The sequence below is a fragment of the Cervus canadensis genome, chromosome 1 (assembly GCF_019320065.1).
Source record: "Cervus canadensis isolate Bull #8, Minnesota chromosome 1, ASM1932006v1, whole genome shotgun sequence".
NCBI classification, from domain to species: domain Eukaryota; kingdom Metazoa; phylum Chordata; class Mammalia; order Artiodactyla; family Cervidae; genus Cervus; species Cervus canadensis.
The window spans coordinates 36,578,829-36,602,705 of record NC_057386.1 but is presented as its reverse complement, the minus strand read 5'-3'; the positions used below and the strand labels follow the sequence as shown (position 1 = coordinate 36,602,705).

At 48.0% G+C, this 23,877-nt stretch overlaps 1 protein-coding gene across 10 annotated transcripts in view; it reads left to right on the top strand.

Moving 5' to 3' along the window:
• The window catches only part of RAP1GAP2 (RAP1 GTPase activating protein 2), a 216,698-nt gene that overhangs the window by 139,485 nt on the left and 53,336 nt on the right, over positions 1-23,877 (top strand). For 8 of the 10 annotated variants that reach the window (XR_006271200.1, XM_043477970.1, XM_043477961.1 and 5 more), the window contains 5 exons: positions 15,125-15,160; positions 20,445-20,489; positions 21,187-21,219; positions 21,631-21,843; positions 23,108-23,211. Coding sequence is in view for 9 of the 10 variants with exons in the window: in XM_043477970.1 (XP_043333905.1) it covers positions 15,125-15,160; positions 20,445-20,489; positions 21,187-21,219; positions 21,631-21,843; positions 23,108-23,211 (431 nt within the window). In the remaining variant the exon portion in view is untranslated. The remainder of the gene's footprint in view (positions 1-15,124; positions 15,161-20,444; positions 20,490-21,186; positions 21,220-21,630; positions 21,844-23,107; positions 23,212-23,877) is intronic. The other 2 variants (XM_043477942.1, XM_043478006.1) reach the window with 1 other exon arrangement.

Sequence of the window (23,877 nt, the reverse complement as noted above, 5' to 3'; positions counted from 1 at the left end):
TCTCAGGTTGAGCCACCAGTAGCTCCAGAACAGGGGTGGCAGGGTATGAGCCTGGTGACCTTGTTACAAACCGAGATGTCCTGACACCCCTGGACCTTGGCAGGGTGTGGAGTGGTACACTGGAGGGAGATGGGTGTCATCTGATTTACCTTCCAGAAAGACTGTGTGGCTGATGTCCAAGGGGGCTGGGCTGGTTAGGGAGGCGTTGCTGTGAAAGCCGGGGACTGCCGAGGAGGCTGCTGCCTGGTCCTGATGAGGGACAGTGAGAGGTGATGGGAGTAGGGGTGATGTTGAGAAGTGCTCAGACTTGGGGGATATTTTGACATTGGACTTTCAGGCCTATCGGGGCTTCCTTGGTGGCTCATAAAGTAAAGTATCTGCCTGCAATGCAGGAGACCTGGGTTTGATCCCTGGGTTGGGACGATCCCCTGTAGAAGGGACCCCACTCCAGTATTCTTGTCTGGAGAATTCCATGGACAGAGAAGCCTGACAGGCTATAGTCCATGGGGTCGCAAAGAGCTGGACACGACTGAGTGACTAACACTTTCACTCTGCAGGCCTGTTGGGTATGGAGAATGAGGAAAAAGGAATCAGTGATGATCCTGGGGATTTTGTCAGGGTGGGTGGACAATGGGGAAGACTGGCTAGGGTGGAGGAAAGCTTTTGAGGGGAAGAGTTAATGATTAAAAAAAAAGGAGTTTATGAGTGTTCTATTGGGCCTAGTTCAGTCTGAGATGTCTGTCAGGCACGCAGTGAGATGTGGAGTTCTCAAACCCAGATAGATCTGAACCTGAATCTGGCTTCTGCCTTTCCTGAATGTGTTCAGTTTGGGCAAGTTGCTTAATCACTCAATGCCTTCCACCCCTCTAACCCTCCTTCTCTGGACTGACAGGATAGCATTTGTAATGTTTCCTGATCCAGTGCCCTGGTGCCTGGCATATCATGTGCACCCAGCAGAGATTATCTTGGGACTTCCTAAATTTTTCTTATATCTTCTCATTTTCCAGCTTAGAAACATTCAGTGGCTCCTTGTTATACAGAGCAGAGCTTGGAAATTGTGTCTTGTGGACTGACTTGGCTCAGACACATTTTGTTTGGTCCATGTAGAGAAAATTTGAATTGGTTATCAATGTCTAAAAGTTGGGAGTTTACATACAAATTTGGATTTCTGGCTTACCTTGAAATGTTGAAAACTCTGGTAACATTAAGCTAGCATTCCTGCTTGCAGCCTGGCAGAGAGGAGCAGCAGTTGCCCCTTTTGCAAGGGATGTGCACTCTTTCATTACAATTGTTTCACTCTCTCAACTCTTATTTTCATTGAGGGAAAATTTACACAACATAAAATTAATCGTTTAAAGTGAACAATTCATTGACATTTAGTGTATTTACGGTATTTTGCAGCCATCATCTCTGTCTAGTTCTAAACTATTTCTGTCACCTCCAAATAAAATCCTATTTAGCTATTGCTCTCCATTCCCCAACCCCCGCCCAATTCCAGCCCCTGGCAATCACTTATCTGTTTTCTCTCTCTATAGATTGATTTGCCCATTCCAGATATTTTGTAGAAATGGAGTCAGACAGTATGGGACCTTTTGTGTCTGCCATCTTTCACTTGGGATGTTTTTCTGAGGCTTATTCACCTTGTAGCTTGTATCAGCACTTCGTTTCTTTTCATGGCTGAATGATATTCCGTTGTGTAGATGCACCACAGTTTGTTAATCTGTCCAATTGTTGATGGACGTTTGGGTTGTTTCTACCTTTTGGCAAGTGTACATAGTGCAACTCTTCAGGGTACGAATGTACAACATTCGTGTGCAGGTATTTGTGTGAGTACTTGTTTTCAGTTCTCTGGGTATCTACCTAGGAGTGGAATTGCTGGGTCTTATGGCAGCTCTATGTTTAATTTATTGAGGAACTGCCAAACTGTTTTCCACAGCAGCTGTGCCATTTTACATTCCCACCAGCAATGTATGAGGGTTCCAATTTTTCCACATGCTCGCCAGCACCTGTTATTTTCTATTTTTTGACTATAGCCATCCTAGTGGGTGTGAGAGTGGTATCTCATTGTGGTTTTGATTTGCATTTCCCCACAACTCGACTGAAGGGACTTAGCCCACACATGCACACAACTTAATGATGTGGAGTACTTTTTCCATTTTTCTGTTGTCCATTTGTATATCTTCATTGGAGAAGTGTCTATTCAAGTCCTTTTCCTATTTTAAAATAGGGTTGTTTGTCTCTTTGTTAAGTTATAAGAGTTCTTTATATATTCTGGATGTGCACGCTTATGGCTACTCAGGGGCTTCAGGACTGTAGGCCACCAGGCTCCTCTGTGTATGGGATTCTCTAGGCAAGAATACTGGATTCAGTTGTCATGCCCTCCTCCAGGGGGTCTTCCCGACCCAGGGATCGAACCAGCATCTCCTGTGTCTCCTGCATTGCAGGACAGTTCTTGGCTGCTGAGCTACCAGGAAAGCCCATGTATTCTGGATATCAGGCTCTAATCAGATGTGTGCCTTACAAATATTTTCTCCCGTTCTGTTGGTTGTCTTTTTTACTTTCTTGATAATGTTCGTTAAAACACAAAAGTTTTAAATTTTAATGATGTTCGATAATTTATGTTTCCTTTCTTGTTGGTGTCATGTCTAAGAATACATTGCCAAATCTAAGCTCGTGAAAGTTTAACCCTATGTTTTCTTCTAAGAGTTTTAAAGTTTTAGCTCTTAGGTTTAAGTTTTTGCTTTCTGGATGTGGTGTGGTGTACAGGTGTCCAGCTTTGTTTATTTTGCGTGTGGGTATCTAGTTTTTCTAGCACCATTTGTTGAAAAGACTGTTCTTTCTCTGTCTGTTGGTTTTGACCTTGTCAAGAGTCAGTTGGCCATAAATGCATGGATTTATCTCTGGGCTCTAAATTTTTTTCCATTGGTCTACATGTTTATCCTTATGCCAGTACTACACTGTTTTGATCACTGTGGCCTTGTAGTGAGTTTTGAAATTGGGAATTGTGAGTTTTTTTCCAAGAATATTTTGGCTATTCTGAGTTCCTTGAGTTTCCACTTCAATTTTAGGAACAGCTTGTCAATTTCTGCAAAGAAATCCAACTCGAATTTTGGTAGGGATTGAATTGAATCTGTCGATCACTTTGGGTGGTTATTGCCATCTTAACAATACTGATTCTTCCAACCCATGAACAAGGAATGCCATACCATTTATTTAAGTCTTCTTTAATTTCTTTCATCAATGTCTTTTAGTTTCCAGTGTTTGAATCCTTTACCTCCTTGGTTAAATTATTCTAGGTATTTTATTTTATTTTATTGATACTCTTATAAATGGAGTTGTTTTCTTAATTTTCTCTTCAGGTTGTTCTTTGCTGGTGTATAGAAGTACAAATGACTTTTGTGTGCTGATCTTGTACTCTGCAGTTTTTCAGATTTCCTTTATTGGCTCTAGCAGTGTTTTTGTGGATTCTTTGGGTTCCCATGTTGGATCATGTCACCTGCAAATATAGTTTTATTTTTCCTTTTTTATTTCTTTCTCTTGTCTAATTGTTCCAGATAGAACTTTCAGGATGCTGAATAGTAGTGGAGAAAGTGGGCATCCTTCTTTGTTCCTGATCTCAGGGGGAAAGCTTGCAGTATGCTTTCAGTATCATTAAGTGTGATGTTAGCTATGGATTAAAAAAAAAAAAGCCCTCATCATGTTAGGAAGTTCCTTTCTATTCCTAGCTTTCTGAGTGTTATCAAGAAAGGGCATTTGATTTTGTCAGATGCTCTTTCTGCATCGAGATGATTTTGTGTTTTTTTTCCCCCTTAATTCCATTAATGTGATGTATTACACTGATTGATTTCCTTATGTTGAACCAACCTTGCATTCCTGGGATAAATCCCACCTGGAAACAGCGTGTAACATGCCGTTGGGTTTGATGAGCTAGTATTTTGTTGAAAATTTTTACATCTGTGTCTGTCAGGGATATTGGTCTGTAGTTTTGTTTCCTTGTGGTTTCTTTGTATGGTTTTGGTAATGCTGGCCTATAGAATGACTTAAGTAGTGTTCCTTCCTCTTTGCTTTTTCTGGAAGAGTTTATGAAGGATTGATGCTAATTCTTCTTTAAATGTTTGCTGGAATTTACCATGAAGCCACCTGACCCTGGACTTTTCTCTGTTGGGAGGTTTTGGATTACCGATCCAATCTCTTGTTATCTCTTCATTTTTTATTGTTACTTGCCTGGTACTTGTAGTCATTTGCATTTTCAAATCCTCTTTCACAGATTTAAATATGAATCTGCCAAATTTTGAAGATGTCTTATAAAAACCAGCCATCCTCCCCCACTTCTCCTTGTCCTATCCCTGCTCTGGCCAGTTTGGTCCCTTTCACACCCCCTCTGCATTAAATATGATAATTCCCTAGGTCAGTGGTTTTCACAGTGTGGTCTCTGGTCAAGAGTATCGGTATTACATGGGGGTGTGTTAGAAATGCAGATTCTCTTGGCAGCAGTGTGGTGGTGGTGGGGGTGGTGATGGCAGGAACCTGGGTTTTAATAGGTCCTTCGCATGGTTCCATTGTATCCCCATTGCCATAGGTAATAGAGAGTCTTGCAGGCTCCTGGCCCAACTTGACATAGTTGAAGCTGTGCCTCTGCATTACTCCGGCAGCCAAGGAGCTGTGTTCAGCGTGAGATGGTGGGAAGGGAGACCAAAGCAGGGAAGGAGAAGCATGAAGCGTGTACCGGGGAGAGGAGGGGGGGGGATTGCTTGGAATGGGACCTGTGTCTGGATGGATCTTACTGGGGACACCTGTTGGCTGTCCAGGGTGAGGGGTGCAGTCTGTGGTCAGAGAAGAGACAGCGCTTAGGAGCACATGCATTGGCCTGTCCTGCCCTGACTCTAGCCATCCTGAGGAGATAGCCCCAGTCACGCACAGTCTCCTCTGCCCATTTCATTCTCATCTTGCAGGGCAGGGTTTTAAGTCATTCACTCAGGAAATGTTTCCTGGGCATCTACTCTGTGCCAGGCAGCTGTAAACCTAGGGATATAGCAGTGAACAAAATAATCAAGCCCTGCCCTCGAGGGCTTTCTGCTCTCGTGGGCCATCCTTTGCCTTCCTCTTCAGGTTTCAGCAGCCAGGCTGGCATCCAGCTGGCCCTCATCCTGCTGTCCTGTAGATAGGGGCCTCTGAGCCAGCAGCTGAGCCAGGATACCTCGTGTGTAGTGTGGTTGGGCAGCCCTGGGACACATCTGATCTGGTTCCCAACGGGGTGTGTGCTCTGGGCTCCCAGCTCTCCAAGTTTCCAAAAATCCCTATGAAATTCTGCAGGAATCCTTTTCTTTAGTGATGTCTTCCTTCCCTGTGGGATGAGAAACCTGCTCAGACCCCTGTTTTCTCCCCCACCCCCGACATCATCTCCATCCTGTTTTCGTGGGACCCCTGTGGGCTGGAAGACACCTTGTCTTCCATCCTTGTCTGGTTTAGCCCTTCCGGTTGCTGTTAACGTGACTTGGCCTCCTCGTGCATGTCCTGCGTTGAGGCTGGATCAGGAGACAGTCGCTGCTGCCGTGCATGGAGTGAGTCCTGTGTTGGGTACCATCCTTGGCTCTGCAGACTGGCTCACATTATCCGACCATGGCCCTGTGAGTTGGCGCAGTTCTGAGCCCCATTGCAAGGCTCAGGCACTCACACGACCTCATCCTGTGTGTGAGCAGTAGGTGGGTGGTACCTCCTGGGCAGGAGTGTAGGAAGGCTGCTCACACACAAACACAGCCTGCCTGCAAGAGGGGAGCAGAGGAGCCCAGAGCCAGGGCAGGACCACCAGCAGGGATCCGGTGGGCAGCAGATGGATGGCAGTGGGTGTTACATCTCCAGCGAGGTTCCGAGAGGAGGAGGAAAGAGGGGGGAATGTGCTGGTGGGGGCCTCCGAGCTGTGATGCTGTAAGAAGGAAAGAACAGGTGGCCGCCCATCTGCCAGGAAAGGCTGTGTCCACGTGTAGAGCTGCTGTGGACCAGAGGGAGGTAGGCCAGGCCACTCCTGTCCCCAGGAAGGGCCCAGGGTGCTGAGATGGGGCGGTGGCCTTCCTGTACTGAATTTCTTCCTTTGCTTTTGCTTCTTCACCACCTGGGCAGGTGGCTGGCACCAGAGTGAACAAGGAGGGGTGCAGGGAAGATTCCTCAAGACTGGCCTTGCAGTCCCTTTTCTCTTCTGCCCCTGTTACCTCGGACCTCCTCTGACCCTCTCCCCGCAAGGAGAGGGGAAAGTTCAGGTAGTTTCTATATGGGGAGGTGGGAGGACACGGCTTGACCTGGACAAAGCCTTGGGGCCCAGCCTGTGGATTCCTTGGCTGGGCACTGGCTCTCGGTGATTATTTCATGGACTACTCTACTGGCTGTTAAGGCAGAGCCCAGGGGGAAAGCTGGCCTCTGCTCAGATTTGGGTGGTGATGGCTATTGCTAATAATAAATTAGACAGCTGGGCCACTGCTACTGGTGAGGAGGCCGAACTACATTTCTTGCTAACTGATGGAGGGGTGTCCCCTTGTGAAGGATGCTCCCGGCAGGGCTTCATTCTGTCCTGAATGGCCTGGGGGAATGATGCCAGTGAGTCATTCAGCATTTATTGCTTGCCTGCTGCACGCCCTTGGCTTCGTGAAGCAGTCTCAGGGGGTGTGGACAAGGGTGGGACTGGAACTGCTGTCCCAGACTGGCCTGAGTCACCTTGCTTCTGGGTAGAAAAGGAGGCTTGCTCTTTGCCAAGGCTGGCACCATCCCATTGGAAAGTTCAACAAGTCACCATGAAGTGGGGCCAGGTCAGCCCAGGCCGAGTTGCCACTGGCCGATTTCTGCTCCTGGACACTGTCCACGCCGCAGTTGTCCATCCTGTGCGTTATTCAGGACTGAGGGTGAGTCACAGCCCTTTCATCTCCCCACCTGTGCCAGAGCTGAGGCCATGGAGCATCTTCATTCAGGAAGTAGACCCATTTTTAACAGTAATCGAAACACACTGCCTCTGAGAAGATGGATGAAGTCAAGAAAAGCTTAATCAGGAGAAGCTGGGACTTCCCTGGTGTTCCAGTAGTTAAGACTGCTTGCTTCCACTGCAGGGGGCACGAGTTTGATCCTTGGTTGGGGACTAAGATCTGGCATGCTGCACAGCTAGGCCAAAAATTAAATAAAAATTTTCATGAAAATAAAAGGAAAAGCTAACTACCTAAAGGTACGAGATCATTTCCCAGCAGGACAGAGTTTATTTCCTGAGTGAGCTTTCTTATAGAAGTTCCTTATAGAAGTTGCTGTTTTTCCAGTAGTCATGTACGGATGTGAGAGTTGGACCATAAAGAAAGCTGAGCACCGAAGAATTGATGCTTTCAAACTGTGGTGTTGGAGAAGACTCTTGAGAGTCCCTTGGACAGCAAGGAGATCAAACGAGTCAAGCCTAAAGGAAATCAACCCTGAATATTCATTGGAAGGACTGATGCTGAAGCTGAAGCTCCAACACTTTGGCCACCTGATGCAAAGAGCCCATTCATTGGAAAAGACCCTGATCTGGAAAAGATTGAAGGCAGGAGGAGAAGCAGGCAGCAGAGGATGAGATGGTTAGATAGCATTACCAACTCAATGGACATGAATGTGAGCTAACTCCAGGAGATAGTGAAGGACAGGGAAGCCTGGTGTGCTGCCGTCCATGGGGTCATAAAGAGTCAGACATGACTTAGTGACAGAACAACAGCAAAAGCCGTGGACAGGCTCTGGTACTTCTTGTTCATATTCTTACCTCAGCTTCACGTGAGCCCTGAAAGGCAGGGGCTGATTCTGCTTTCAGGTGAGGGAAGTAAGAGAAATTGAATCACATGCCTTGTGCCATACAAACCAGTCTGTAGGATGTCGGCCACTCTCCAGACCTGGGTTTGACCACTGGATTGTACCACCTCCTGTTGAGTTGACCCTCTGTATCTGCAGGTTCTGCATCCACAGATTCAACCAACGATTTTGATTTTGATCCCCAGCTGGTGGAACCTGTGGGAAAAGGGGGCAGCTGTGCTCCGCTGTTTTCTTTTCCTAAAAAATTTTTCTTTCTTTCTTTATTTAATTTTGGCTGCACTGGGTCTTCAGTGTTTCGTGGGCTTTCTCTAGTTGTGGTGAGCAGGGGCTAGTCTCCAGTTATGGTGCATGGGCTTCTCATTGCATTGGCTTCTTTTATCTTTTTGGAGCATGGGCTGTGGGGGGTACAGGCTCAGTAGTTGTGGTACACAGGCTTAATTGCCCCGGGGCATGTGGAATCTTCCCGGACCAGGGATGGAACCTGTGTCTTTTGCATTGGAAGGCAAATTCTAACCACTCGACCACCAGGGAAGTCCCTGTGTCATTTTCTATAAGGCGCATCCTTGGATTTCAGTATCCCCAGGGATGCTGGAGCCAATCCCCCACAGATATTGAGGGAGACAGTCTTTCTACCATACGCAAACCTCAGTAGCTTTCCAGGACCTTCCAGATTAAGCCCAAATTCCTGGTATTCAGAGTCTCTCAGGCCTGCACCCTCCTTTTCAGTCTGAGCTTCTGGGTGTTGACCCAGAGGCCTTGGGCAGCCGAGTCGATCCACGCACCATTCATTGAGTACACACCATGCTCCTTCAGCTTTGCCCTCACTGTTACCACTGCCTGTAACGCCCTCCCCACCTTCGCTATAGGGCTTCTTCCCTGTAGCTCAGACAGTAAAGCGTCCACCTGCAATGCAGGAGATCCGGGTTCAATCCCTGGGTTGGAAAGATCCCTCCCCAGAGAAGGCAATGGCAACCCACTCCAGAATTCTTACCTGGAGAATCCCCATGGACAAGAGGAGCCTGGTGGGCTACAGTCCATGGGGTCGCAAAGAGTTGGACACGACTGAGCGACTAACACACACTCCTTCTCTATCAAGTGATTCCTGTTTATCTTTTAAGGTCTGGTTGCATTTGCAACCAGAAACCTTACAAGAAGCCTTCCTTGATGTGGTCATTTTAAAACATGACCTCAAATTCTTTGACACTTCTCTCCTGTAGAGGTGGAACCTCATTCCTATCCCTTTGAGTGCAGGCTGGTCATGGACACTTGCTTCTAAAGAATAGGACAGGGACTTCCCTGGTGATTCATTGGTTAAGAATCCGCTTTTCAATGCTTGAGACACAGGTTCGATCCCTAGTCAGGAGACTAAGATCCTACCTGCCATGGGCAGCTAAGCCCATAGGCTGCAGCTTTTGAGCCTGTGTGCTCTGGAGCCTGTGCACCACAACTAGAGTGAAGTCTAAGTGCTGCAACAAAAGATCCCACATGCTGCAAGGAAGTTCCTGCATGCTGCAACTAAGACCCCAAGCATCCAAACAAAAAAATAAATATTAAAAAAATCCCATAAAGAATAAGGAATAGGATAAAGAATAAGGATAATATAAGATAAAAATAAGGACTAGAATAAGGAATAGAAGAAGGTACTATAACTTCTTTTGTGCTTTCTCTCTTGGCTGTCTTGCTCTGGGTGGGTTGGGGTGGGGGAGGGTCAGCTGCCATGTTGTAAGGACACTCAAGCAGCCAAAGGAGAGGTCTGTGTGATGGGAACTGGGCCCTCCTGCTGACAGCTTTGTGACTAAACCATCTTAGAAGCAGATCCCCTGGCCACAATCAAGGCTTCAGCCTCTGCTGACATCCTGAATGCAACTGCCTGAGAAACCTTGAACCAGAACTGCCCAAAGAAGCAGTTTGAATTCCTGACCCATGGACACTGTTGCGAGTCACTACGTTTTGGGAGTAGTTTGTTACATGGTGGTGAACTAATACCCTTACCTCCCAGCAAGGAGTGCTGCCTGCCTGCTCTGAACCACTGGTCACCTGCACCGTCACTCTGCGTAGTTTTGTCTCATAATTAAGATCTGTTGTTGTTGTGTGGTCGCAAAGTCACGTCCAACTCTTTTGAGACCCCATGGAGTGTAGACCGCCAGGCTCCTCTGTCCATGGGATTTCCCAGGCAAGAATACTGGGGTGGGTTGCCATTTCCTCCTCCAGGGGATCTTCCTGACCCAGAGATTGAACCAGAGTCTCCTGCATGGCAGGCAGGTTCTTTACCACTGAGCCACCTGGGAGAGGGCCCTTCCCCAGCACTTCCAGTGACCAGTGTTTAATCGTGTGGGGTTAATTGACTAACTAGCACAAGAGCATTGTGTAAGAACACACCTAAGGTTTTTTTGGTTGCCAGAGTATATAGATACCAATGGGTATGTTGGATGTGGGGGTGATTCAAGAGAGTTTCTTTATCTACAACACACAGGGTCATGATTAGACCTGGAAATTAATTGGCCTGAATTCAGGGGCTTTCTGTGGGCACAAAAGGCTGTAAAACTTGTGTTTCTGGGAGTGTTATCTTATGAAAGTGCCGGATGGGGCATACTGTAGCAGGAGTTAGGGGAAGTGAAGAGAGGCATGCTAGAGCCTCTGATTATGTATTGAAGTCTTTGCAGTTGATTAATTACAGAAATGATTTATAATTGTTATAGAAAAGTGAAAAAATACTGAAAAGCAAAAAGGAAAAAATTATCCTTAACCTATAACTCAACTTGGCAAATATCCTTCAAGAGTGATGTGTACATCCACATGAAGATACATATGTTGGGAAAAAAAAGGGTCAGGACTTCCCTGGGTGGTCCAGTGGTTAACAACCCGCCTGCTAATGCAGGGGACACGGGTTCAATCCTTGGTCTGGGAAGATTCCACGTACCTCGGAGCAGTTAAGCCCACAACTTAACTGAGTCCACACTCTAGAGCCCATGAGCTGCAACTACTGAGCCTGTGTGCCCTAGAGCCTGTGCTCCTTAACCAGAGAATCCACTGCAGTGAGAAGCCCAAGCACCGCAACTAGAGAATAGGCCCCACTTGCTGCAAGTAGAGAAAGGCTGCACTCAGCAATGAAGCCCCAGTATGGCCAAAAATAAATAAGTAAATAATAATTAAAGAGGGACCATATTGTTCTGATCCTTACTTTTCTCACTGAGCGATATGACGTGAATCTTCATACCAGCATAACTGGTACAGATCTCCTTTTAGAGTTATTTTATTGTATGTGCATACTTCTGTGTATTATTTATTTTTCCCTTATTGATGTGTACTTCAACTATTTCCACTTTTTTTTAACCCATAAGCGATGTTTCTACGAATATCCTTGTATACAGTATTTTTGTGTAGTTGCCCAAATATTACTCTAGTGTAAATTCCTTACAGTAGGTTTATGGACCAAAATACCTGAACATTTTTCAGGCTTTGGACACATTGTACCAAATTGCCCTTCAGAAAATACCAGGCACACACTTATCTATAGTCCTTGCCAGCACTGAATTTTCTTTTTAATCTTGGCCAATCTGATAGGTGAAAGATGTTATTTTATTATCTTACTTTAATAACTAGGGAGGCAGGGCATGTTTCATTGGTCATTTTATATTTCTCCTTGAGCAAATTGAGTCCTTTGCATATTTTTGTTTCCTTTACAAAATTTATTTCTTTGAAATTGAACTATGTGAGTAATGTAGGTCTACATGCTTTTGAAGCATCCCATATATAAAGCAGAACTCCCTTCCCTACTTTCTCCCTCTTCTTGTAATAATAACTTTTTGACAGTGTGAGGTATATTCTTTTGTATTATTTTCTATGCATTTATATACATACCTATAAATAATTTTGGGTTTTGTTTTTACTAAAATGGGGTCACATTCTCTGTGATGTTCTGAATTGCACCCCCGCACCCCGATATTTAATAGATCTTGGAGAGCATCTTGTGTTAGAATATGGAACTACTGTTTTCTTTTCAAAACATATTTATTTTGGCTGCATCCGATCTTGGTTGCAGCATTCAGGATCTTTCGCTGTGGCAGGCAGGCTTCTCTCTAGTTGAGGCATTGGCTCTGGAGTTGTGGTGTGCGGGCTTAGTTGCCCCGAGGCATGCGGGATTTTAGTTCCTCAACCAGGAATTGAATCTGAGTCCCCTGCGTTGGTAAGCAAATTCTTAACCACTGGACCACCAGGGAAGTCCTCAGATTTCTTTCCGAATAATTGAGCAGTTTTTTGAACAATTTACCATAAAGCCACCCATTTAAAGTGTACAGTTTAATGTTTTTTAGTATATTTGCAGAATTGTGTAACCATTACCACAATCAATTTTGGAACATTTTTCATCAACTCAAATAGAAACCTTGTATCTTTTAGCTTCCAAATCCCCCATTTCTCTGAGCCCTAAGCAACCACAAATTTACTTTCTGTCTCTATAGATTTGCCTATTCTGGGCATTTTATATTAATGGAATCACATAATATGCAGCCTTTTATGTCTGTGTCCATTCACTCAGCATAGTGTTTTCAAGGTTTATCCATGCGGTGCCATGCATGTGCCGGGACTTCATTCTTTTTTTAGTGGTTGAATATATTCTAATGTATAGATATACTATAATCTTTATGCAAAAGTTGATGGGCGTTTGGGTTATTCCCACTTTTGGGGGTATTACAAATACTGCTGCTGTGAGCATGCGTGTACAAGTTTTTGAGTGGATGTATGTTTTGTCTTCTCTTGGGGATATATACCTAGGAGTGGAATTACTGAAGTGGTAGTTCCTTTTATGTTGCTGGATTCAGTTTGCTGGAATTTTGTTGAGAATTTTTGCATTTATTTTCATAAGCTGTATTGGTCTGTAGTTTTCTTTTCTTGTGATGTTAATTTTGGTGTCAGCGTAGTACTAGCCTCAGGAAATAAGTTGGGAAGTGTTCCCTCTTCTATTCCTGGAAGAGTTTGGGAGGAATTAGTATTACTTCTTCTTTAAGGGGTAGAATTTACAACTAAAGCCATCTGGACCTGGGCTTTTCTTTGTGGGTAGTTTTTTGATTACTAATCCAACCTCTGTTATTTATTATAGGTCTTCTTAGATCTTCTGTTTCTTCCTGAGTCAGTTTTGGTAGCCTGTGATTGCTGGGAATTGTCCATTTCATCTGCATATGTATTAGTCGCTTAGTTGTGTCCCACTCTCTGTGACCCCATGGACTGTAACCCACCAGGCTCCTCTGTCCATGAATTCTCCAGGCAACAATACTGAAATGGGTTGCCATTCCCTTCTCCAGAGGATTGTCTCAACCCAGGGATTGAACCTGGGTCCCTCTCATTGCAGGCAGATTCTTTACTCTCTGAGCCACCTTGGAAGTCCCCATTTCATCTAAGTTATCTAAATTATTGACACATGGCTTCCCATAGTATTTGTATTTTATTCTATGTAGCGTATTCTAACCAGTTTCCTGTAGATCGATGTTTAAGTTGTTTCCACTTTTTTTTTTTGCTGTTACAAACAATGCTGCAATAACCATTTTATTGTGTCTATCTTTGTGTTCATGTGTCAGTGTGTTTGTAGTATATGTTCTAGAAGAGGAATTGTTGGGTCAGAGGTCTGTGTATTTAAAATATTGATTGTTTCTATCTTCTTATCCTCTTTCTTCTCATCTTTCTATCCTTACTAATTTGTATAAGTTCTTTTAAAAAAAAACTATCTATTTATTTGGCTGTGCCGTGTGTTTATTTGTTTGTGTGTATTTATTTGGCTCTGGTGTGTCACGCGGGTCTTCTGTTGCAGCTTGAGGGCTTCTCTCTCGTTGTGGTGTGCAGGCTTGGTAATTGCGGTGGGTGCATGGACTTAGTTGCTTTGCAGCATGTGGGATCTTAGTTCACCAGCCAGGGATCCAACCTGCATCGCCTGCACTGGGAGGTGGATTCTTAACCCCTTGACCACCAGGGAAGTCCCTCCATAAGTTCTTTATGTTTATCATTCTTTGTATCCTGGAGACTGGAGTTGGTAAGAATCCACAGAGCAAATGGGAAGGATAGATTTGAGAGCTGGGTGTTTGATGGCTGCTTCTGGTCAAAGGTGCTTGATGTGGGTGCCCTAAGCTTGTTCTCAACCCTGAACATTTACATGTGGGGTTTCCAGACCTTGGCACCTGAGCTTGAGGAAGTTGGAGACTCTTCGCCTCTTCTGGGCCAGTTTTAGCTTGGGAGAGGTCGCTTGGAGTCTGCAGCAGGGCCAGGTTTCTGCCTGTGACTCCACAAGCATCCTTTCCATGGTGGTTGTCTTCTGAGAATGTGGAGGCTGACAGGGGCATCAGGCAATTCTGGCCTGTGAGTGTCTGCAGAGGAAGGCAGGATGGATGCCCTACCTTGAAGTGGAGAAGTGACAAGGACATTGTTTCCTTTTCACTGCTTTCTTTTGTCCCCTATTCATCTGGGGCTGTCCATTCTGAGTGCTGATTAACTCAGGGCTTGCCAGTGCCCAGAAGAAAGTAGAGCTCTTTTCCCAGAATGGGAAGTGGGGACTTCTGGTGGAACCTCTGCCTGTATTTTGTTAGGGTACAGCTTTCAGCCCCTCGCCCTTCCATTCCACCTTCTTTTTCTCTTTTTGGTCTTATCTGGAGTTTACAAAATTGGCACCAAAGTAGGTTAAAATTTTGGACTTACATAGTTTATGATTTTAAAAATAACCCATCCAGGCTCCTGGAGGCTGCAGTTTTCAGGCTTTGCTCTCAAGTTCTCGGGTTCCCAAAAATGTCTCTTGGGGACAGCGGATAGGGACAGGCAGGCAGAGGTGACCCACCAGGGGCGCAAGCTTCCACAGCTGTCTTGGCCGGAGCAGCATGCTTTAACTGGTTTTGTATGCTGGAATTCTAAGTGAGACTTTTGTGAGAAGACAGAAGGGGCTGTGTGTTGCCACAAAACTTGGAAATCTGTTTGTGTGGGACATCTTGGCTCCACTGTGGGTTGAAAGCATCCCAACCACGAATGCTGCTGGAGGGTGAGTCTCCAAGCGTTGGGGAAACCTCGGCTTTTCCCAGGGGCCCCTCCCTCTTGACAGAGACTGAGTGACTGTTCTCTCCAGGGCCATGTGCCAGCCTGGGCGTGCTTCGTTGTATGGGGTGTTCTGGCCCTTCCAGCCCTGCAAAGGCAAAATCAAATTATCTCCTCTTGATCCAAATGAATTTCATCCCTGGGGAAGCCCGGGTTGAGCTTCCAGACAGTCAGCAGGGAGACTTTTTCTCTCTGCTTCCTGGCTGACGCCCTGTCTTTGTCTCTCTGCCCTGCTTGTATCTTTCAGTCAGCAGAGTTCTTCGAGATGCTGGAGAAGATGCAGGTAAGCATCCTCAATGTCGGGGTGGGGTGGGGTGGGGCAAGTCCCGGGTGGGAGTGCCACAGGACACTCAGGACACAACACCAGGAGAAACCCACGGGCAAAACTTGGGTCCTTGGAGGGAGGGCAGAGAAGAGAGCACTCACAGTTCTGATGGCCTGGGCCAGCCGAGGTCATGTCCACATGAACAGCACACAGGATTCTGGAATGGCTCCTGCCTGAAGGATGGAGAGAAGATAAACAGAACCTGCCAGCAGGGCAGGCGGATGTGGGGAGGATTTGAGAGGGTTCGTCGTTCCTGGAATGGGTCAGAAAGAAAGCCCCTTCTTAGAGGAGTCGTCTCATGTCTGGGAGGCAGAGCAGCCAAGTAGGAGACAGACCTGAGTTCAAATCCTGCTTCTAACACTCGCTAGCACTAGTTCCTACCCTTTTCTGAGCCTCTGGTTCCTGTTTTCTTTTGCCTCACAGCACTGTTCTCGCCTCACTCTGATGCCAAACGCGTGGCTGTTTTCCCACACTAAACAATTCATCAACACCAGCTGGGTGCCCTACAATTTCACCCAGTTCTGACACAGTCTCCCCGGAGATCTCACAGGTGACGGGCTCAGTCCCACAAGACCTCCCTCCTCTGACTTCAACCCCAATTACAAATCCAGATCCAAAACCCGTGTTTTGACTCACTGGCTATAAATCAGAGGTTCCCATGATCGCTCCTTGGTTCCATTAATTCACTAGAGCGACTCACAGAACTCAGGAAACCCACTGACTTACTAGGTTAACAGCTTATTATAAAAATAGATAACTCAGGAATAGCCAGATGGAAGAATGACCGTGGGCAAGGTATGTGGGAAGGGATGCAAGCTCCCATGCCTTCTTTGGGAACAGTGTGTGTTCACTGGCTAGGAAATCCCCCAAGCCCCGTCCTTGTGGGTTTTTGTGGGGGCTTCTTTACACAGGATGATAGATTAAATGATTGACCATTGGTGATTGATTGAATCTCCAGGCTCTCCTCTGTCTCTGGAGGTTAGGGGTGGGGCTGAAAGTTCCAACCCTCTAATCAGGGTTGGTTCCCCTCTCAACAAGCTCCCATCCTTAGGGGCTTCCCAGAAGTTACCTCATTAACATAAACTTAAGACGCCCCTTTCTCCTTTCTGGCTCTGGAGCTATTTCAGGAATGAAGGACAAAGGTTCAAATGCTGTAAAAAGAGATGCTCCATAGATGCTCCATTGGTCTTAGCACCTAGGAAATGCCAAGGGTTTTAGGTTTTTCCTACGTTTATAGTTGGCTTTCTACAATCAGAAAGAGCTTTCCCTTTTCTCCGTTCATTTGTTCATTTGTCCATCTATCCATCCATCCATTCATCCATTCACTCATTGGTATGGATTCATGGATTCTGATTATACTGTAGTTTATAGTCTCTATAATAAAATCTTTATTTTAATGCTCAAGTTGTCTTAGATTTGGCCAGTGGGAGCCCCTAGGGCCTGGTGGCTGTACCAAATATATATTAATATTTCTCATAAATCACAATAGCACAGCTTCTATAAATGAGAATGCAAATACCCACTCACATGGTTGTCCGGATGAAATGAGAAACAACAGTTACAGATGGGAAGAAGATGCTGATGATAGCCTACACATTTCAGGCACTTCTCTGGGCTCAGAGATTGATAGGTGTCACGTCATTTCCTCCTGAGAAGTCCCCCAGGAAGTAGGTATATTGTTATCCCCATTTCACAGATGAGAAAACCAAGATACAGAGCTATTAAATAAAGCATTCAAGGGCTGGTAAGTTATTATTGTAGCTTTGGAGCCAGAAGGCTTAGCCACTATGTTATGGTGGCTAAGTAGACGCTCCAGGCTCCAGGAAGGAAGATTCTGTAGTGATGGTTTGGAAGCTGTAGGAGGGAGGCAAATGAAGTGCGCACAGTCAGCCCGAGATGCAGGTGGAGCTGCTGAGAGGGTGACTGCCACCAGCAAGCAATCAAGCATGGTCCTCATGGGAAAGCCAGGTTGCCACCCTAACGGTGGGGAGAGATAGGGATGGTTTAAGGGAAAACTATTATTAGTGGTTGTGTTATTATCACAAGCAAGTTATTAAAATCCCCTTCTGTGCCCAGCAGTGTGTGGACTACAAGCTAATTTATATGTATTTAGGGAACTCACAGTCAAGTTTTGGAAACAGGGAGGGCCTTGGCCTTGACAGTGAGTGGTGGGAGGCAGCATATAATTAAGTAAAGCTGGGATTTCCACCTCAATCCCTGGAGTCCCGCTCTGCACTCTGCCAAGCTGGTGGGGAATTTGCAGCTTGCCCTGCCTTCTCTTTGGTTGCTCCTGCAATCCACTCACCCCTCACCCTTTACCCACTTCCCTCCTCCTAGCCCTGCCTTCCCCACAAAGGGCTTCTCTGAGCACAGAATCCAGCCCCACTCAACTGACCGCATCGTTCTCTTGTTTCAAGGCTGCTGAGTTGTCTTCTCAGCTAGATTGGGAGCCTGTCAAGGGCAGGAGGTCTGTTTTATTTTTTTCTGGTCATACTACGAGGCTTGCAGGATCTTAGTTCTCTGACCAGAGATGCAACCACGCCCTCTGCAGTGAAACTTCAGAGTCTTAACCACCGGACCACCAGAGAATTCCCAGGGGTCTGGTTTTTATGCTTCCTTTCTGTCTCCATGGCAGGTGGCTGACCCCTGTGGTTGGTTGGTCAGTTTCATCTCAGTTGAGACTACCTGGGGCTGAGATCAGACTTCCCAATGCTTGGGCCTCTGCCAAGTGCCCACTGGGCCCCAGCCTCCGAGGGGCCACAGCTTCCAGCTCTTCCATGTGTCTGAAAGTCATGTGGGGAAGTTGCTGGTGTGAAGTGTGGCTGGAGTCTGTCCTTGAGTGAGGACGCCGTCTTTCATGCTGCGGGTGTGGAGACAGAGCCACGAGTATTGTAGCCTCCAGGGTGCTCTGAGGGTTGTGAAGAGCTGAGACTAAGATCCAGGACTCCTGACCTCCCTGACCGAGAGTCTAGGGATTTGAAGGAGAGCTCAATCCTTTGAAGCAACAAGGTGCAGAAGCTTTGGATCCCTTCAGTCCTGGGTTCAAGTTCTATCTGATACTCTCTAGCTGAACATCCTTGGTCAAGTCATTCTACCTTTCTGAACCTCAGTGTCCACATGGCCAGGGATGAGGGAGGGGGCCATAATCATGACACCTATAGCAAGGAGATCAAACCAGTCAATCCTAAAGGAAATCAACCCTGAATATTCATTGGAAGCACTTAATACTTTGGCCACCTGATGTGAAGAGCCAACTCATTGGAAAAGACCCTGATGCTGGGAAAGATTGAAGGCAGGAGGAGAAGGGGGCGACAGAAGATGAGATGGTTGGATGGCATCATCGACTCAATGGACATGAGTTTGAGCACGCTCGGGAAGATGGTGAAGGACAGGGCAGCCTGGTGTGCTACAGTCGATGGGGTCACAAGGAGTTGGACATGACTTGGCAACTGAACAACAACAATAGCAAAGGCTGACACTGGAGAGGGCCCAGTGCTGGGTGGCGGCTCTGTCATGCGGGAGGGCACGGGAGGAGGTTTGCTCACCTGCTCGGGGCTGTTTCCAGGCAGGGATGACTAACAAAGGACAAACAGACCAACTCCTGACATCACCCCTCTCTTCATCCTCCCAGTTTGCTTCCCTGGTCAGGGACTGCTGTCCACTCAGGTGGTTTTCTCCCCATGTGGAGAAAGGGCGCCCTGTCGAGCGGGAGGGGCCCTCCCCACGCCCTCCTGGGTGACGCTGCAGGTGACTCAGCCCCGCCAAGTCCGGAGAAGCCCGAGTCTAAATCCACCCAGTGAGTGAGCAGGGGTCCTGGGCTCTGAGGGCTCTGCACTGTAGACCCACGGCCCAGCTTCACCTCCGAGTGCTCACACCCACCAGCTCCAGGAACCTCCTCCCAGGGCCCTCGTTTCCGTGTTGGTAAATAGGTGCTCAGGTTTTCAGAGGGGACTGAAGGAGGGAGCGCCGTGCATGGTCAAGTTCCTGCTCTGTGTTATTATGATCGGGCAGGGGCTGCTGCAGGACGCTCTTCTCTCCAGAGGGACCTGCGTGTCCCAACGTGTCCCAGCATCTCACACCCTTGTCGGAATTTATTCAAACAGTCTTGGGAACACCATGTACCCCACCCCCTCAAAACCCACAGAAGTCAGAACATGGCACCACTGGCCATGAAGAGCATCTTCCAGACACCTGCAGATGCTGCCCTTTAATCCAGGCCCAGTGAACGTGCCTGACCCTTGCGATGACACCGCTGTGAGATGGATGGGTGGGTGTTAGAATCCTCATTTCGCAGTTGAAGCTGTGGAAACTGCACGAGGCTCAGCTTCGTCAAGGGTCACTGACAGTAAGACAGCAGCAGAGTGAGGACCAGGCCACCTGCCTGTCAGCTGTGGCCCCTCCCACCCGGGAGGGGTGCAGCTGGTGTGGCATGAGGTCCAGCCTGCGGGTGCCGACACCCCAAGATGCAGGTTCCCGTCCCTCACCCCTCACCTGTTGGCTTTGAGAGAGCCTGGTGGAGATGTTTAAGTGCTAGAGTGGGTCTTGCCTGATGGTACAGTGGATAAGAACATGCCTTGCAATGCAGGGGACATGGGTTTGATCCCTGGTCCGGAAAGATCCCACGCGCCATGGGGCAACTAAGCCCATGAGCCACAACTACTGAACCCAAGTGCTGCAACTACTGAAGCCCATGCACCTAAAGCCCATATTCTGCAACAAAGACCACAACATTCCACTGTCAGCTAACCCCTGCTTGCTGCAACTAGAAAGTTCATGCAAAGCAGCAAAGACCCAGCGCAGTAAAAAAAAAAAAAAATTGCACCAAGATGAAAAAGCTGTTTACCTATAGCTTTTACCATATAATGACCACTCTTCCAAGGGCTCAACACGTTCTCAACATTTAATTTTCACCACAAGAGTAGGTGCCATTTTCGTTCCCATTTTACAGATTGGAACACTGAGCTCCAGAGAGTTTTGTGATTTGTCCAAGGTCATCTGGTCATAATAAGTGGCAGTGTTGGGATTTGAACCCCTGTATCTGGCTTGAGCCCATGCTCTTAACCTGCTGCCTTGCCGGAGGCTGCTGTGAGGCCTGAATGTGTGAGGGCCCAGCACACGCCAGCTGCTGCTGCTGCTATCACTAACCGCCAGCTAAGGCAGCTGCTCCTGGTAGACTCCTCTGTTTGGCTCGTCTTCTGTGACCTTTGCTTTTCCATGGATCCTCTTTTCCTTGTTTCTGCAGGGGATCAAGCTTGAAGAGCAGAAGCCGGGACCCCAGAAGAACAAGGTGGGCTGGGCGGGTGACAGGCAGGGGACACAGTGGGCTTGCTGGGTTCTGCTATCTTAGCTGTCTCCCTCAGATTTTCACCATGAGCCACTTCAGTGACCACACCATGTTGACTGGGGCACAGTGGGCAGCAAGGGGAGCCCTGGCTTGATGCCTGTGGGGCAGCTTCTGGGTGGACTGGGGTGGAGACAAGGCTTGAGGCTCAGCCTGGCTTCTCTGCACCCACTCCTGCGAATGGACCACATGCTGGGTGTAGGGGTGTCAGACTCTGTGCTCCAGGTTCCAGAGGCATCAGCTCTCAGCTTCAACTTTCATTGCCCAGGTCCAGGGGTGCAGCCCTCTTACCTGGAGGGGGCTGGATGGGACCAGAGGTTACCTTCCTATTACAGCCTCCTAGGGTGAGCAACTGGGTCACCAGAAGTGTGGGCCTCAGCGCTTTGCATACTGCGTCTTCAGCTGGCAGTGTTTGCACTCAGGTTCTGTCATTCTGGGGAAGAACTCAAGCCAGGTTCCAGAGCTGCCTCTAGGCTGTTTTTCTGTCTGGTTTTCTGCCCGCTGATCTTCCCAAGGCCCTGCTGCAGTCTGCCAGGCCCCCAGCCCACTACCTCCCCAATGTGGGAGAGGGGAATGGAAACAGTGAGCAAACCTGATGGGTGTTGCGGGGATGAATGGTGACATTGTCTGGTTTGTCTTGCAGGATGACTACATTCCGTACCCCAGCATCGATGAGGTAGGAGCCCCCTGGCTGCATTCAGCTCTGGGTCCTGTCTCTGGGGCACAGCTGGGGGAGCTGATGGTGATGATGTTGATGGTCCCTGCCCGGCCCCATGTGGGAGAGAACCCTGACCCTGGAACTTGAGGGCCTGAGGTCTCTTTCCATTATCCCCTTTGTGACCTCAGCTTTTCCATGTTTAAATTGAAGATATCTGCCAAAGCTTTGCACCTCTGGTGCTCCAGGGTCAGTGAAATTGGAGGTGTTACAGGGCTTAAATGAGGGGTTCATTTTACTGCTTTTGGCCTCAAAGATGGGATCCCCTCCTTGGAGCGGTTGGAAGGTTAAGGGACACCCCACCGGCACCCTTCCCCTCCTTCTATAGACCCCGGGGCAGGCTGCAGTGCCAGAACCTCCCTCTGCCTCCAGGTCGTGGAGAAGGGAGGCCCGTACCCCTTGATCGTCCTGCCCCAGTTTGGGGGCTACTGGATTGAGGACCCCGAGAACGTGAGCACACCAACCTCCCTGGGCAGCAGCATCTGTGAGGATGAGGAGGAGGACAGCCTCAGTCCCAGCACATTTGGCTACAAGCTCGAGTGCAAGGGTGAAGCCAGGGCCTACCGCAGGCACTTTCTGGGGAAGGTAAGGCCCGGGGACCCAGGGCAGGGAAATAACTAGCTGCCGGAGGGGGGGACGCGGGGCAGGGGGTAGGGGCAGGAGCCTGGCGTTCCTCTCCAGGCCTCCTTTCTCTCTGTCTCTCCTCTTCCAAGTCCTGTCCCTGTCCTTGCTGCCTGCCAGTGTCTTGACTGGCTCTGCCCCTGGGCCGGGGTCGGGGGTGAGGGTGGGGCAGAGTGTCTGCAGAGCCAGGAAGGCTCGTGTGTGATGGGTCCAGGTGGGCAACACCCCCGACACATCACATATTTTAGACACATATTTTAGAAGGTGATGGAAAGGGTAGTGTTTGGAGGTGAAGGAGATTGGAAGAAAAAAAAATGTTCTCACACTTTGGAAGTCTGTTTCTATCAAAATAGTACAAGTCTCTTGTGTCCTCATTCTAGCAAGTCCCCCTGGGTACTTGTACCAGATGATGTGCTGTGAACCTCTGATGGCTTAAAAGTGACGACTTTACATTTCTTTAAATATATTCTGCCCACCAGACTTGCCAGGTTCCGGAAGTCCCGAGGGCAGATTCCGGAAATCTCCAGCCTAAGGCAGCTTTTCTGTCTTAGGAACTGTGTGTCAGCACCTCCTAGGGAATGTGTTAAAATGCAGACTCCAGGCCCCCACCCTGAGATGGCTGGTCCAGGATGGGCTCCCTGAGCCAGGGGGAGACCCACTGTTTAGAGAACCAACTGACTCCACCCTCCCAGCTTTATTCCTGCAAATAGTCTGAACTGGGGAGGGTTGCCCCTGGGAGCGAGGCAGTTCTTCATCTTGTGATGAAGAACTTGTGCTTTGGTCAAGACAGATGTGGAACCCTGGATCTTTCACTTATTAGTGGTATGACCTTGGATAGTTAACGACTCTGAACGTGGTTTACCCATCTGTGAAATGGGCATGATGATGTTTTCTCATGCATAGAGTTGAAAGTCAGGATTAAAGAAGTGAAGGGATATTGGGCTTTTAGCCCAGTGCCTGGCAGGTCCTGGGACTCTGGGCAGTTGGAACCTGTTACTGTGACCCTTCTCCTCCTTCCCCTCATCTACCCCTCCCCCCACCATCACCAGCAGAACCACAACATTAGCTTTAGTCTCTTGCTCGTTGCTGTGGGGCTTCTGACTCCTGGTGAAGGAGGTGATTTGGGGGAACATGTCTGGAGGGTGCCCTCCTGGTGAAGGAGGTGATTTGGGGGAACATGTCTGGGGGGTCCCCTCCATCCCTGCTAACACCTGATTTCTGTCTCTAGGATCATCTAAACTTCTACTGTACCGGCAGCAGCCTGGGAAACTTGCTCCTGTCCGTCAAGTGTGAGGAGGCCGAGGGCGTTGAGTACCTTCGGATCGTTCTCAGGTGGGGCTTCGGCGCTGCTGGAGGCCACGCCTCTGGTGGCTGGTACCCAGAAATACTGGTCTGACCAGTCTGGTCTGGGTGTGCTGGGGAAACAAACCTGGCTGGAGTCTTGGGGCTACATGTGAGTTGCCAGGCGGGGAGACCGGGTGTTTGTGCCAGCTGGCTGACTGCAGGAGTCAGCGTGGTGTCTGGTCTCAAGGTCACCTAGACCTACCCCCACCTGCTTCTCTTGTGGGGACTGGGACTCTGAGGAAGATGGTTCATCCTGTTGAGATACAGCTCCAGCCTGTCCTGGGAGGAGGTTTGCCAGAACACTGCCTCCAGTGTGCATCCAGTCGTGGAAAATAGGTCCCAAAGCATCTCTGTGTACCTTGGGTTCCCCAGAAAGGAATGGTGGTAACAACCGGAGCACTGATTCACAGTCAGGCCAGGGACCTCTCTCCGGATTGTGACCTTCTCAAGGGCAGGAACTGGAATTGGTTTCTGTTGGACTTACGTGTTTTTTAGAACATCTTTAGCAATAATGACGGTGGGATGGTCCATGTTCTCTGCAGGCCTAGTGGTGAGAAACACAGAGGATTTTAATGTATCGCACAAGTATTATTTTATTGATTTGCACAGGATGCTGTGGGAACACAGAGAATCAGTCTTAAATCTCTCTGTCCC